General features: G+C 35.7%; 1 protein-coding gene across 1 annotated transcript in view; it reads right to left on the reverse strand.

Annotated features, from left to right (window-relative positions):
* The window catches only part of LOC149772804 (uncharacterized), a 70,493-nt gene extending 62,024 nt beyond the window's left edge, over positions 1–8,469 (reverse strand). The window contains exons 1-6 of the mRNA XM_089947250.1: positions 8,163–8,469; positions 6,961–7,272; positions 5,689–6,000; positions 3,881–4,012; positions 3,306–3,511; positions 631–769 (exon numbers count right to left, since the gene is read on the reverse strand). Of these exons, the coding sequence (XP_089803376.1) occupies positions 631–769; positions 3,306–3,511; positions 3,881–4,012; positions 5,689–6,000; positions 6,961–7,272; positions 8,163–8,214 (1,153 nt within the window). The 5' untranslated portion in view covers positions 8,215–8,469. The remainder of the gene's footprint in view (positions 1–630; positions 770–3,305; positions 3,512–3,880; positions 4,013–5,688; positions 6,001–6,960; positions 7,273–8,162) is intronic.
* Positions 8,470–18,007: the final 9,538 nt, after the last annotated feature.

The following is an 18,007-nucleotide window of genomic DNA, read 5'->3' on the forward strand; positions in this document are numbered from 1 at the left end:
AGACTGAGTGACAACTTTCAAAGTATTTCCTCTCAGTGTCATAATAACTTGGTTCTATCAATGTTTGTATGGTCACAAACCCGGACTGTATGTAGGATCTGGTAAAATCAGAATCCCATAATTGTCTAGGTTTTCTGTTACGATGTTGTAATTATGGAGAAGCGCGTTGTTACTAAACAGGTGACTGTACATACGGGTCTTTTCATGAGATTTTGAAACTCATGGATAGATTTTTTTTACGCTTAAAAATGACCAGTCAAACGATAATGTTATCGTACGGAAATCTGCACAACGGGTTCTTTGTATATAACAATGTCCAGTCAGAATGGTATCTTTTCGTCCCTAAATATGTTTAGCTGGACACATTGTATATAACAGTGTCCAGTCAGACTTTTATGCTCTCGTCCCTTCATATATTGTTACGACTTTATGGTCACAAACTAACAGAAAGAAGCAAATGCCACAAGATTTGAAAAACTTAAGCAAACACTTTAATTATCAAAGTTATAAATGAAAACTATGAGAGGACTCCAACAACATTATGATGTGAATCCAGAATAATCCTGACAAAGTTCTATCAAAGAATATATATATATATATATATATTGGTCAACGATATACCATGCTAACCCTTGATTATGTATTTCCGCTTGCTACCATCAATCTGAACCTGACACAGTTCTTTAGGCTCAGCTTTCCGTCTCTTGTATCGAAGAATATAGTTTGTCACCGAGTTATTTTCTGGTGGCTTCCACTTCACCAAAATGTTCTGCCAAGAAAAAAGACATAAAATATTGTAGAACACACAAAGTATAGAAAGCTACGCTGAATATCTCAACACCAGAGAACGATGTGATGCATGCCACATGTCCACCATGTACAAAATGTATTAGTGGCGAACATATAAACCTAACCTGCCCATCATACCATTTTAAAATAATATGATCTTTTTTGCGTCGACGAAGAAAAAATAAATACATCAGACATTTGTTTTAAAAATTCAAATCTTTCATTTCCATTTGTATGTTCACTGATATAAAATTGATGGACCGGTCAGGCTAGAAGATATTTTAGCAAACAAGGGGTCTTACTGCCGAGCGAATCAAACAACTTCTGCGTGAGGCTGGCTTAAGGCTGTCACCGCTATTTCCAGTGACCTTAAAACAGAGAAGGTTTCATAAAAGCGCAAATACTGCAATCAATGCGCCTCTTATAATCTAATGACCACACCTCACGCAATTCTTAAATTCATGCTTGCATGGTTTTTCTTGCTTCAAATATGTATGACTCATCATTAGGCTGATCCCAGCCGAAAACTGATGTTTTACAACATGCACCACAAAACACGACACAGAACACCTAATACAAAGAATTATTCCTATCTCAAATTACTAAACACATACATTTCCAGAGAATGCCTAATGTTCAGAAATTAGGGAGGGTTATTTAACGAAACTAGTCCATGATTAAGTCTCGTGAATATTGTACATTATGACATTTGCTCATAGAAATTGGCTAATCACTGAAATTGAGAGATGTCCTCCCAACACAAACTCACCATAGTCGACAAATAATCACTGAAATCTAACAAAGTTATAAACGGAAACGGAAATGCAAATAGTACATGCCCGAGGTTTATCGTAGTAATATTTCACGTATCAAATGGAACAAGACTTGCCACTAATAACCAGACTCGCGGATAGTTTAAAATCGTACTACTAACAAAGTAGAATAGATAAAATGCTATTATTGTCTCTACTGAGTAATAAGCAGACGATACTAAAAATGCATATCTTGATCAATTAGGATGCATCGTGATTTGAGGAAGATAGAGAACGTTCCTTTCGTGCTAAAAGAATTAAATCATTCTAAATTAAAGTGTTTTTGTGACAGAAATATTAAATACGCATATGTTCACAAGCATGTTAAAACAAAAAGACACAAAGCATGATGGAAAAAAATGCAGGATAGAAAAAATAACAGCAGAAATATGCCTTTGTTAACCAACCAAAACAAGCAAAAGATCCAGACATAAAGAACAAAGTGTCTTAGTGTACTATCCGTATTACTGTGCTCTGCAAGCGTACCTTGCATATGAGCATGCAATGGCGCTGGAAAACTAGTATAATTGTTTGCCGACATTTTAACATGGTGATATTATCCAATAAAAATCGATATTTATGGGCCTAGAGCTACTTTCTTGCTGTTTGAAATCTCACTAAAATAAATGTAGACGATCAAATTAGTAGTCCTGGTTCACTGAATAGAATGGTCGTGCTGTGCAAGTGTACATTTGGTAACGATCGCGCAGAACATTTGCATCAGTCTCCATTCAGGAGTTCGCTCCTCCTGAGAAGTTAGGTTCACTATTACAGCTATGACATACTGTTGTGTAGATAGATTCACTCTTTCAGCTATGACATACTATTGTAAAGGTAGATTCACTATTTCCGTTATGACATACTACTGTGAAGGCAGATTCACTATTCCAGCTATGACATACTATAGTGAAGAAAGGTTAACCATTTCATCTATGACATACTAGTGTGAAGGTAGATTCACTATTTCAGCTAGATTCACTATGACATACTAGTGTGAAGGTAGATTCACTATTTCAGCTATGACATACTAATGTGAAGATATATTCACTATTGCAGCTAGGACATACTATTGTGATATCTGAGTGTATGTAAAAGATATATAGAAGAATTATATTTATAGTGCGTTAGTAGTCAAGTGCGTTAGGTCTTGGCGTATCGCTTGCGATTACAGATCGAAAGGTCTGCATATAGGTTCTTGTCAAAGATGAAATACGTCGCGATATAAATGAGAACCACGTGGTTGTCTACAGAGTATCATACAAAATAAATCGGAACAAATACACTCCGAAATCAAGGAAATAAGCTCTGTTATTGGGAAAGTTGTTTAAAATATTTGCACTAATTATATAGCATGGCAACAAGATGACGAAAACTAGTCTCTGAAGGCATGAAAATTACCTATGAACACTCAGTAAAGGAGTCGGTCCTTGTGTTGTGTTCTCGTGACAGTCACGTGGCACATAGCATTCGGAAAAACTGAGCCAAATCTTACTTGTGAACGCAAAAAGAAGTGCATAGAAAGTTAGAGAGATGCCAGCGAGGAGCTGGTCTTATACGCGAGAAAAGATCTTACTATTTCAAATTTCGCTGTGGTCGACTTTTTATGTATGCGCACCCCCAGTTTTGACTCGACAATTATTCTCTCAGTCTTAACGCTCTGAGATCCACAATTTCTTTCAACAGATAGCATGAACTTACGAATACCTTGTCTCCTATGATCTTAGTTCTCAGCTTTCTGGGGGGTGGAGGTGGCAAATTAACAGCCCTTTCTGCTGTTACGAATCTAGACGTCCCCAGCTTTTGTTTCCCGCTTTTAAAGAGGGCATATACACTGACGGAATAGTGAGAATTTGGCTCCAGTTTGGACAACTTGTACGGTGGCTTCTGTACAACGACGTCACGGGATTGAGCTTTCAATAAATAAGAAATTTAAATATGGGATCAAACAAAAATTAAAGATAACAGCAAACAGTATCCTTACTTTACATAAGTATATGTCTTTGTTAAGATTAAATTTGGTCCTTATTCAGAAATATTACACTTGGAAAAATGATTTAGACATATTTTAGTTGTTCTTTAGAAAATTTTATAATTGTAAATTTAATTGATTTTAAGATTAAAATCTAACTTTAATAACATGGAGAACTAGAGAAAAAGAATTAGATAAATGTATTTAGCTAACATTGCGAAACATTATAATATGTCCTAATACTATGTACTGCTTGAATGTGTGCAAGAATTTCTAAGCGCAGGCCAGATAGAGTCTAACATGGGCGGACCTTCCTTGTCTTGTCTTAGGGTTAGCCTATACCCGGTAATCTTTCTGCCTTCCAATATCTCGGGTTCCGACCAAGTGACGATTACGTAACTTGAAGAAACTTCAGTGACTGTCACTATCTTGGATGCTTCTTCTGTAAAAGAAAGGGATAACGTGTTTGGGGTAGATAGTTTGTCATATTCATTCTAACTGGGTAGATAGTTTGTCATATTCATTCTAACTGGGTATATAGTTTGTCATATTCATTCTAATGGAGTAGATAGTTTGTCATATTCATTCTAATTGGGTAGATAGTTTGTCATATTCATTCTAATTCTTGAACTTAATCGCTGTATGTAAATTAACTGCGACTTATTCGCAACTTATGCATTTTTCGTGTGCGGGAAAGCCACAATCTGCTCATTATCTTTTTTAGACGGTGATGTCAGGAACTGGTCACGAGGTCTCTGATGTGGAAAGCTAGTAAATCATTACTTTGATATTTATGTGCACCTGACATCATTAGGCAACTTCTATGAAGTTAAAGCAAATCAGGATCCGCACTCTCAGAACATTTCAAGCATTATATTTCACACAGGGCTCGAAGTTCCAAAATTTCAACGTCGTGCAACTTAAAAGAATAGGGTCAGAATAAATGAGCTTCCAGTATCTTTGGTTCCTAAACCACGCTTAACTTCGAAGACCTCGATATGTTCAGAGTAACGTATCTGACTTTAAGGATATGTAATTATACTTGAGTTTCGTGTTTTAACAGTTTTTAAATTGCGGGACTATGTTCCTCGTTGTCATTATCGTTTAAACGATTGGTTTGCTTTGGTACTTTTGAGCATCGCAACAGAACAACCTAATGCTGACTAAGGTGTTTTCTCCATGGATGCACCGCAGCAGCCGATCCATTATGATCCAATGGCAGGATTCGAACCCGCATCCTTTCATTCGCGAGTACAGCATCATAACCAATGAGCCACTGCTACTCCTGACCCCCATTATCAATTCTTACGACAGGCAGGAGAGCGAACCTGACCTATTATACGTTCCTTAGCCCCAAGAACGTTCATATAAACAAATCTGAGACAACAAATGAAAATTGCGAAAGATGTCCGAGCTGTGAAACGTGTAGGAAATAGATGCATGGTATCAAAAATGGCGATTAAAGCAGGATACAAGCAAATAATGACAACTCATGGAATCCAACGTGATATTTGAGAGGTAAAGGTGCAGTTTAGTTCCTTAAACTATATACGTGTACATTTAAACAAAACTGCAAAGTATTGTGCAAAAAAAGAACAATCGCGTTAATCTTTATCAATCAATTCAGGAGCTAGAATATGTGATGTGATGTGATTTTGATTTTTAACGTAGCTTTAACAATTTTTCAGTCATATCGCTACGATGTCTGCAATGTGGCAGTTTATAGTGATGTCTAGCACTGGGGCATCATGCCGCAGATATGTAGCATGATGTCCCACCCAGTCACATTATCCTGACACCAGGCCGACCAGTCCTAACACTAACCTCTTAATGCTGAACGCCAAGCGAGGCAGCTGTTAGTACCATTTTTTAAGTCTCTGGTATGACTTGGCCGGGGATCGAACCCACGAGGAGCTAGAATAAGCGTCTAAGATAAACTAGAGCGGAAAAAGGGTCAAATTTTTCTTAAATCGGTTATGGAATTACAAATGTGTACCTAAGACAAAAAGATAATTAAAATTTATCAGAAATAGAAATCTGATATAGATAGTGTGTAAATATTTTGTTGTATATCTGTATGTTTTACAGAGAAAGAGATAAGGGAGACTAGAGGATTACCTGAATGAAAGACTTGCAATGTTGTCACTGGAAATTGTTTCGACCAATCACTAGTAACATCCTCGAAAACTGACCTCACAGAACACAAGTATGTCGTATTAGCCATCAGAAACTTTAAAGTTACTTCCGTGTTATTCACATCAATATATTCAATATTTCCACTACGGAATATATACCTCACATTATATGTGACATCACTTTCAAGAGCGCCTTTTCTGTTCTTAATATTCCATATCAGTTTGATCGAATGTGGAGACAGCGCATGGCCACTGACTATTTCCGGTACAGGAAGTGTTGCGTTCATCACATCACCTGTAAGATAACAGCGACAAAGCGTGCAGATTTATAAAATGATAAAAATTGTTTATTTGTTTGTTTGTTTTTATTGTTGTTGTTTTGGGGTTTGGTGGGGTATCTTGTTTATTTTGTGTTTTGTGAGTTTCAAGTTCGTTGCAATTTAATATTTATAATTATGAAACAGACTTACTGTAATTTCACGTTGTAATTTAATATTTATAATTATGAAACAGACGTATTGTAGTTTTGCAACGAACTTGTATATATTGAATAGATTTTATATTCGTTATGTTTGATATGGGATGATATAATGAATATAGTTTGTATCTGTATCATAGGAGCTGGAGTGAAGCGATATTCATTATATCATTCCCTTTTTTACGGTCTTTGTAACTTCTACATATCTGTTGACATTTCTTATCATCAAGCAACCATAGATACATGGAATCATGTACATAAATGAGAAGATTATATATTTTCATGGCAATAATCCCTTTTAACGATAGGTTATATATATATATATATATATATATATATATATATATATATATATATATATATATATATATATATATATATATATATATATATCTTCTGTGAATAATTTAATTACTTAATTAATAGTGTTTATAAAAACAAACATACTACTGTATCCATATTTTCGTACTCAAAATCGTTTTTTTTAAAGGAATAAAATGAACAATGTCAAACATGTGAAAGCTTCCTTATATGAATTAACTTTGTTTTGGAGCTGAATATATTTTTTTGGTTAAATTTATTTATTAGACCAAGAAACAGACTTTTGCCGTTCTAAAGAGTAGGGTCACATCACTTGTTGCAGTTTGAAACACAAAATCTGTATGAGTACATATACACACTATACTTTCATAGGAATTTATTCCACGCAGAAGTTTTGTTTGGTACGATTATTGATTTACAGAGAGAGAGAGAGAGAGAGAGAGAGAGAGAGATCACCTGAATTAGGCTCAGACATCGTGGCTGATATAACATGTCTGGACCAAGCACCTTCCTTGACCTCCGACACGGACCTTACAGAAAACACGTATATAGTATCCGGTTCGAGATCAGTTATCTCTGCCTCTGAGTCCAGAACGTCTACATATTCATACGTTCCACCTTTTTCCTTGTATCTTACTGTGTAAGAAATATCCCTGCTGGCCGAAGCATGGCCGTTCCTTGTGGCCCATGATAATTTGATCGCGTATGGAGATAGCGCCTCTATATCGTTGATTTGGAGTCTTGGTGGCCATCCCTTTACACAAACATCTATCGTAAAGGAAACGAATAAACGCTCAGTTTCCTCATATACACATATACAATTAAAAGTATGATTACCAGAAGAGTGCCTATGGGCGAGGGACACAAATGTTCTACGCTCTAGTAGTATTGGCCATTTTTTTAAAGACCTGTTGCCTTGAAGGTCACCCGTATTAAGCAATCACCCAGCTATAATAGCCAATATTTTTGATTTCCGTAAACCAGGGTCGGATCTATTATATCGGGGGGGGGGGCATAAACTTGTATACAAGATGTCTGTGGGATGGAACACCTGGTGAGGACCCCTGGAAGTTTCTGTAATTTAAGCGTTTTGAGGGCATATTTTTAACCATCTAACTGTAACTAAAATGTAATCTTGGACACGTTCCGGTTCTTTAACGCCCATTTTATTTTATTTTATGGGGAAAGCGGGGAAGGGAGGAGACCTCCAGTTCAGGCCTAACCTTCCCCTCGACCTGCCCCTTTAAAGCCAAGAAAATGGTAACAAGCAAACCTCTGTTAAGTAACCACTTGCCTTCAGAAATAATAAGTCACACTTCCCATGCAACTCTGCTTAAGGCATGTTTGACTGTATATGACATTTAGTCATGTCGTTCTTATTGTCTACTAGTCAACTATTGTTATAATAAAATGGCAACATAAGTAAACTGAGAACGATTCATATTTACATCGTAAATCAAAGCTTCTTTGGACTATCTTATACTAATTATGTTAGTTACAGAAACGTTACTTGTTTCTCAGTCTTATACCAGATTATTCAATCCCTGTAGTAACATACTTGGGTCAAGAAATTCAGGCTAAATCTGTATCAGTCAATAAGAAAACCTATTTAATATCTAAAATAATTAAAATAATAAATAGTGGATTATTATACTTACTGAACGCTATGAAAATTAGACTTATTGCTATTTTTCTATACTCTTCCTCCATATTTAATCCCAGGCTTGTTTGTCTGCTTCTCAGACTGTAACACAACACCACAGAATTAGAAGTGAGAAGGCGGAAACATAAACCAGACCCACTAAAATGAGCGCGTTATGTGATAAAAAGGTCATGGCTTGTAGCGGTTATTAGACTTCAATAAGTTCCACATTCTGGTTGAAGCAGACGACACAGAATTTTGCATCAATTTCTCATATTAGAGAGTAATTTCAAATTAGTGGCGTAATCATGTTACAGTAATATAATCCAATATTTTGTTTCTTCAGACAAGATATCGATTGTTCTCGAAAGGTCTTATGATTTGCTGAATACATGTAGCGTCTCAAGATGCGAGGTAATCCAACAGCACTCGTCTGCAGTGCAATTATCACTCGCCGTTCTCGATAGCCCAAAGAGTGGGGGGGGGGGGGGTAGAGACCGGTCAGAACTTGCGAGGAGACGTTTTGTAGATAAATTGGTAAGAAATGAGACAATTATATAATTACACCCCGAGACAAGGGAGAGAAATTACAGCCTAAGGTACAATAGACCTGTTTATTTATTATCCTTATCTCTGTTGATTGGATTTCCGGTTCAGTGATGATTGCAGTGCTCTAAACCCATCCACATTAAAAGAACAAGCCTGCTTTGTGTTTCGCTGTTATACAGAGCGCCTTCTGTGATAACAGTAGCTGATTGTGCACTTTTATCTCCATTTATGAAAATGGAACAAATTTGGTGTCCAGAAATGTTATTCCCTTGGCAAGCCCGGAACATGCTGCACATTATTTCTTGTAACACGTTACTGTGTTGTCAAAGTTGTATAGTTTTGTTTAATTATTATTTAGGCTTTTGTTTAATAGCATTGTTTGAGTTTTGAGATTATGCAAAGACCTTAACAGAGCACTTTCACTTGTTGATCCGTTCGATGCATTACACAATGTATACCAGTTTGAAAGCATGTCGAAGGCTCAAATTTGAGTTTCTCCATAGATTTCGTTTGAGACTCATAATGGGTTTTCGATGTTGGACAGGCGCACATGCTAGTGGTTAAGGTATGTAAGACCCCTTCTGACTTCCTGTGGCTACCATAGTTCTCAATTTAAGGGCCCTTACAGACTTGGTGTCGCTACCACAGCTCGCAATGTATGCCCTCCCCTACTGACTTACTGTGGCTGCCACAGCTCAGATATTTTGCTCTTTAATTGATGGTGGTAACTTCTGAACTAAGTTCAAGTGCATAGACATAATCAGCAGAGACAAATTCAAGTACATAGACATAATCAGCAGAGACAAATTCAAGTACATAGACATAATCAACAGAGAAGAGTTAAAGTACATAGACATAACCAGCAGAGACAAATTCAAGTACATAGACATAATCAGCTGAGACAAATTCAAGCACATAGACATAATCAGCAGAGACAAATTCAAGCACATAGACATAATCAGCAGAGACAAATTCAAGTACATAGACATAATCAACAGAGAAGAGTTCAAGTACATAGACATAACCAGCAGAGACAAATTCAAGTACATAGACATAATCAGCTGAGACAAATTCAAGTACATAGACATACTCAGCAGAGATAAATTCAAGTACATATACATAATCAGCAGAGGCAAGTTCAAGTACATAGACATAATCAGCAGAGACAAAGTCAAGTACATAGACATAATCAGCAGAGAAAAGTTCAAGTTCATAGACATAATCAGCAGAGAAAAGTTCAAGTACATAGACATAATCAGCAGAGAAAAGTTCAAGTTCATAGACATAATCAGCAGAGAAAAGTTCAAGTACATAGACATAATCAGCAGAGAAAAGTTCAAGTGCAAAGACATACTCAGCAGAGGTGTCAGATCCTAGTGACAGTGCTTGTAACCAAAATAAATTATATCATATAGCGAATGACTGTCCTTGTCAAAGGCACTTGAGAGATTTATAATTTTTATAAATGTAGCATTTTCAGTAGCAAAGGCAAAACTTGGACATTGTCTGAGAGTAAAACCGAAAGGCAAGAAAAGTAACTTATTACTGGATGCGTTTCTATTCTGGAAGGATGCTCCCCCTTGCATGGTACCTGTAGAATGCTTCGGTGCAGTGCAGAGGGTGCAAGGGATTGTTTTTAAGCACGCAGTTAATGCCGCATACATCTGCCTAATATAACAATTCATTAATAAATATACGGGTGTGGTCAAAAAGGTCCGTATTTTAGAATAGGTATAATAAAGCAAATATCAGATTTTCATTCACTTTACCGGACAAGTCAATGGAAGTTCATATAATAAAAAGTGTATGCACTTAGCCCCAAATTTATACATGCATTTTTCACGTCCGATGGCCATTTCTGACAGCAGTGATCCTCACAGTGCAAAGGCAAGCCCTTTCCTTAGGTGATAACTTTGAAAAACATTGTGTACTCAGTTGCTTGATTGATGCAATTTAAAATAGTTGTCATCAGCGCATTTGTTTTACTGATATTCAACTTGCCTTGAACCCACGTGTCTGCTGATATGGGTGGCTAGCTCTGATTTATAGCCGATTATTGGTATTTCACTGGCTACAAACTGTGAAATGACTACAGGAAGTGTACTACATGCCTCACATCAATAACACAAGCATGAAACACCTAATTTACAAATATATCCGTATCTTTAATTATTAAACAATAATAGCTATAAAAAGGTTACATCATAACATAAAGTTAAGAAATTTGCCAGGGGCCAATTAACGAAGTTGTCCCCTGCCACCTAATGAAGAAATTGATACAGCGTATGAATAGTGGAAGACATAAGGATCATAGTGGCTGAAACACACACACACACACAGAGGTGACAATAAACGCTTATGCTAATTTTATAGACAGTTTACAGCCTCTCAGAGATCCAGATTCGAAAAGACTCCATCGTTCACTCCTCTTGAAAACATACGTGTCATTAGCGAGTGGTCAATGTCTAAACCCAGCAACTTAAATGTAATTTATAAGCTAGTTAATAATGAAGACGTTCTGATTAAATTTGCAACACAGGATGTATTTTTTTTAAACTTTCTTTTAAATTTCTCACTGTATCTGTGTTTTTTGGTTAGCTACAACGTAACTGACGGCGAATGACGTATAGGCATGTTTTTAGATGTTAAATACATTATATATATTTAATTTGTATTTTTTGTTGGCTTTTCTTAATGATTATGTACATCTGCATTTTTCACTTGACCTTTGTGCATAATCAAGTTAATAATATTCCTGACCAGTGACATTTATTTTGCAAACAACACACTGCATAGTAAACATTTTACTTCAACTTTCAAGTTAAAGATACTGACCTTGGAACTTCCGGAGTGGAAATTTTCTATTAGTTGTCAGAGTATTTTTAGAAAATGGTAATTACGACATAGGTCACCTAGTGTGGTATATAATCTTGTTTTTTCATTGGGATTATTCATTCTTGCCTTAACATCCGATGCAGAATCATTCTTATTGTGTGTTCATGATTTAATTTGGTTGGATTTATTTATTCAAATTATTATTCATTGAAATTACAAAGTGCTCAATAATATTCTTGGACATACAAGGACATTTTTGATTATATTACTGTGATAAATCGCAAGACTGTTAGCAAATCTCCAAATTCAGGCCACATCAGTGCGTTCGACACTTCATGCACATCAACACATTCAATATTGGAATTTATTTGGAATACGACTGGAATTCAGTTGGAACTTTCTACATTTGGACTTGTTATAGGACGTTTAGGGCTATTTGGGTTAAATTCACAATACTGTGAACTGTGAATTTAAGTTCTCTTAAAATTTTCACTTTCTATTTCTATTATAAGGAAATATTTTTCTTTTGCATTTGTCCAAACTTGATCGTGTTTGCTCTTTTCAAACATACCAGTACAATTTCTGTAATAAATTTGGATGTCTTAATATATACACCAAAGAATGAACAACACGTAATATAATTTATGTCTTTGATTCTAATATACTTTATGTTTTTGATTCTGCATGTTAACCATAATACAAAGTTCAACTAACATGAGCAGGAAACATCTAGCTCCTTGTCCAAAATTAGAAACAAACACTTACTTAGCTCAGTAAGAGTACTTAGAAGAGTTTTTGTTCTACCTAGCTATAATGCTTGAAAAACAACCACAAAACACTATACGCACCCTATTGTACCATACAAAAAAATGATTCCATTCTCTGCACGCTACGTCGTTATGTATATGTCATGGCTAAGTGACTATAAAGTGTTGAGTTGAAGGATGGGCAACTACGATCAGCGAGGTATCTATTTTATGTTATTATATCACAAAATCATGGTGCCCATTGTACTATAGACACGAGATAAAACAACATTTGTTCTGCATCTTGTGTCAGGGATAGATGTCAACGGTGATGAATGATTCAGCAGTTATGCAACGTGTGTTGACTTTGAGAAAACCCCTATTCTATACAGTGTTGACTTTGAGAAAACTATACCATGTTGACTTTGATAAAATCCCTATCCTATACCATGCTGAGTTTGATAAAATCCTTATCCTATATCATGTTGACTTTGAGAAAATCACTATCCTATATAATGGTGACTTTGATAAAATCCCCATCCTATACCATGTTGACTTTGAGAAACCGCTATTCTATACCATGTTGACTTTGATAAAATCCCTATCCTATACCATGTTGCCTTTGATAAAATCCCTATCCTGTACCATGCTGACTTTGATAAAGCCCTATCCTACGCCATGTTGACTTTGATAAAACCCCTATTCTATGCCATGTTGACTTTGATAAAACCCCTATCCTATACCATGCTGACTTTGATAAAACCCCTATCCTATACCATGCTGACTTTGATAAAACCCCTATCCTATACCATGTTGACTTTGATAAAATCCCTATCCTATACCATGCTGACTTTGATAAAATCCCTATCCTATACCATGCTGACTTTGATAAAACCCCTATCCTATACCATACTGACTTTGATAAAACCCCTATCCTATACCATGATGACTTTGAGAAAACTATACCATGTTGACTTTGATAAAATCCCTATCTTATACCATGTTGACTTTGAGAAAACTATACCATGTTGACTTTGATAAAACCCCTATTCTATACCATGTTAACTTTTGATAAAACCCCTATCCTATACCATACTGACTTTGATAAAACCCCTATCCTATACCATGATGACTTTGAGAAAACTATACCATGTTGACTTTGATAAAATCCCTATCTTATACCATGTTGACTTTGAGAAAACTATACCATGTTGACTTTGATAAAACCCCTATTCTATACCATGTTAACTTTTGATAAAACCCCTATCCTATACCATGTTGACTTTTGATAAAATCCCTATCCTATACCATGTTGACTTTGAAAGAACCCTTATTCTATACCGTGCTGACTTTGATAAAATCCATATCCTATACTATGCTGACTTTGATAAAACCCTTATTCTATACCGTGCTGACTTTGATAAAATCCCTATCCTATACCATGCTGACTTTGATAAAACCCCTATCCTATACCATGCTGACTTTGATAAAATCCCTATCCTATACCATGTTGACTTTGATAAAATCCCTATCCTATACCATGCTGACTTTGATAAAATCCCTATCCTATACCATGCTGACTTTGATAAAACCCCTATTCTATACCATGCTGACTTTGATAAAACCCCTATCCTATACCATGTTGACTTTGATAAAACCCCTATCCTTTATCATGATGACTTTGATAAAATCCCTATTCTATACCATGTTGACTTTGATAAAACCCCTATTCTATACCATGCTGACTTTGATAAAACCCCTACCCTATACCATGTTGACTTTGATAAAACCCCTATCCTATACCATGTTGACTTTTGATAAAACCCCTATCCTTTATCATGATGACTTTGATAAAATCCCTATTCTATACCATGTTGACTTTGATAAAATCCCTATTCTATACCATGTTGACTTTGATAAAACCCCTATTCTATACCATGCTGACTTTGATAAAACCCCTACCCTATACCATGTTGACTTTGATAAAACCCCTATCCTATACCATGTTGACTTTGATAAAATCCCTTTCCAATAACATGCTGACTTTGATAAGACCCATATCCTATAACATGCTGACTTCCATAAAATCCCTATCCTATACCATGCTGACTTCCATAAAATCCCTATCCTATACCATGCTGACTTTCATAAAACCCCTATCCTATACCGTGTTGACTTTCATAAAACCCCTATCCTATACCATGCTGACTTTGATAAAATCCCTATCCTATACCATGTTGACTTTGATAAAATCCCTATCCTATCCCATGTTGATTTTGATAAAACCCCTATCCTATACCATGTTGACTTTGATAAAATCCCTATCCTATATCATGCTGACTTTGATAAAATCCCTATCCTATACCTTACTGACTTTGATAAAATCCCTATCCTATACCATGTTGACCTTGATAAAATCCTTATCCTATACCATGTTGACTTTGATAAAATCCCTATCCTATACCATGCTGAATCTGATAAAACCCCTATTATATATCATGTTGATTTTGATAAAATCCCTATCCTATACCATGCTGACTTTGATAAAATCCCTATCCTATACCACGCTGACTTTGATAAAACCCCTATTCTATACCATGCTGACTTTGATAAAACCCCTATCCTATACCATGTTGACTTTTGATAAAACCCCTATCTTTTATCATGATGACTTTGATAAAATCTCTATTCTATACCATGTTGACTTTGATAAAATCCCTATTCTATACCATGTTGACTTTGATAAAACCCGTATTCTACACCATGCTGACTTTGATAAAACCCCTACCCTATACCATGTTGACTTTGATAAAACCCCTATCCTATACCATGTTGACTTTGATAAAATCCCTTTCCTATAACATGCTGACTTTGACAAGACCCCTATCCTATAACATGCTGACTTCCATAAAATCCCTATCCTATACCATGCTGACTTTGATAAAATCCCTATCCTATACCATGCTGACTTTCATAAAACCCCTATCCTATACCGTGTTGACTTTGATAAAACCCCTATCCTATACCATGCTGACTTTGATAAAACCCCTATCCTATACCATGTTGACTTTGATAAAATCCCTTTCCTATAACATGCTGACTTTGACAAGACCCCTATCCTATAACATGCTGACTTCCATAAAATCCCTATCCTATACCATGCTGACTTTGATAAAATCCCTATCCTATCCCATGTTGATTTTGATAAAACCCCTATCCTATACCATGTTGACTTTGATAAAATCCCTATCCTATATCATGCTGACTTTGATAAAATCCCTATCCTATACCTTGCTGACTTTGATAAAACCCCTATCCTATACCAAGTTGACTTTGATAAAATCCCTATCCTATACCATGCTGACTTTGACAAAATCCCTATCCTATACCTTGCTGACTTTGATAAAACCCCTATCCTATACCATGTTGACTTTGATAAAATCCCTATCCTATACCATGTTGACTTTGATAAAATCCATATCCTATACCATGTTGACTTTGATTGAACCCCTATTCTATACCATGTTGACTTTGATAGAACCCCTATCCTGTACCATGTTGACTTTGATAAAATCTCTATCCTATACCATGCTGACTTCGATAAAATCCCTATCCTATGCCATGCTGACTTTGATAAAATCCCTATACTATACCATGTTGACTTTGACAAAATCTCTATCCTATACCATGTTGATTTTGACAAAACCCCTATCCTATACCATGTTGACTTTGATAAAATCGCTATCTTATACCATGTTGACTTTGATAAAACCCCTATCCTATATAATGTTGACTTTCATAAAACCCCTATTCTATACCATGTTGACTTTGATAAAATCACTATCCGATATAATGTTGACTTTGATAAAATCCCTATACTATACCATGCTGACTTTGATGAAACCCCTATTCTATACCATTTTGACTTTCATAAAACCCTTATCCTATACCATGTTGACTTTGATAAAATCCCTATCTTATAACATGTTGACTTTGATAATATCCCTATCCTATACCATGCTGACTTCGATAAAATCCCTATCCTATACCATGCTGACTTTCATAAAACCCCTATCCTATACCATGTTGACTTTGAGAAAACTATACCATGTTGACTTTGATAAAATCCCTATCTTATACCATGTTGACTTTGAGAAAACTATACCATGTTGACTTTGATAAAACCCCTATTCTATACCTAGTTAACTTTTGATAAAACCCCTATCCTATACCATACTGACTTTGATAAAACCCCTATCCTATACCATGATGACTTTGAGAAAACTATACCATGTTGACTTTGATAAAATCCCTATCTTATACCATGTTGACTTTGAGAAAACTATACCATGTTGACTTTGATAAAACCCCTATTCTATACCATGTTAACTTTTGATAAAACCCCTATCCTATACCATGTTGACTTTTGATAAAATCCCTATCCTATACCATGTTGACTTTGAAAGAACCCTTATTCTATACCGTGCTGACTATGATAAAATCCATATCCTATACTATGCTGACTTTGATAAAACCCTTATTCTATACCGTGCTGACTTTGATAAAATCCCTATCCTATACCATGCTGACTTTGATAAAACCCCTATCCTATACCATGCTGACTTTGATAAAATCCCTATCCTATACCATGTTGACTTTGATAAAATCCCTATCCTATACCATGCTGACTTTGATAAAATCCCTATCCTATACCATGCTGACTTTGATAAAACCCCTATTCTATACCATGCTGACTTTGATAAAACCCCTATCCTATACCATGTTGACTTTGATAAAACCCCTATCCTTTATCATGATGACTTTGATAAAATCCCTATTCTATACCATGTTGACTTTGATAAAACCCCTATTCTATACCATGCTGACTTTGATAAAACCCCTACCCTATACCATGTTGACTTTGATAAAACCCCTATCCTATACCATGTTGACTTTTGATAAAACCCCTATCCTTTATCATGCTGACTTTGATAAAATCCCTATTCTATACCATGTTGACTTTGATAAAATCCCTATTCTATACCATGTTGACTTTGATAAAACCCCTATTCTATACCATGCTGACTTTGATAAAACCCCTACCCTATACCATGTTGACTTTGATAAAACCCCTATCCTATACCATGTTGACTTTGATAAAACCCCTATCCTATACCATGTTGACTTTGATAAAATCCCTTTCCAATAACATGCTGACTTTGATAAGACCCATATCCTATAACATGCTGACTTCCATAAAATCCCTATCCTATACCATGCTGACTTCCATAAAATCCCTATCCTATACCATGCTGACTTTCATAAAACCCCTATCCTATACCGTGTTGACTTTCATAAAACCCCTATCCTATACCATGCTGACTTTGATAAAATCCCTATCCTATACCATGTTGACTTTGATAAAATCCCTATCCTATCCCATGTTGATTTTGATAAAACCCCTATCCTATACCATGTTGACTTTGATAAAATCCCTATCCTATATCATGCTGACTTTGATAAAATCCCTATCCTATACCTTACTGACTTTGATAAAACCCCTATCCTATACCATGTTGACCTTGATAAAATCCCTATCCTATACCATGTTGACTTTGATAAAATCCCTATCCTATACCATGCTGAATCTGATAAAACCCCTATTATATATCATGTTGATTTTGATAAAATCCCTATCCTATACCATGCTGACTTTGATAAAATCCCTATC

This window comes from Sinohyriopsis cumingii, unplaced genomic scaffold (genome assembly GCF_028554795.1).
Source record: "Sinohyriopsis cumingii isolate HCF-2022 unplaced genomic scaffold, ASM2855479v2 utg001170l, whole genome shotgun sequence".
NCBI lineage: Eukaryota > Metazoa > Mollusca > Bivalvia > Unionida > Unionidae > Sinohyriopsis > Sinohyriopsis cumingii.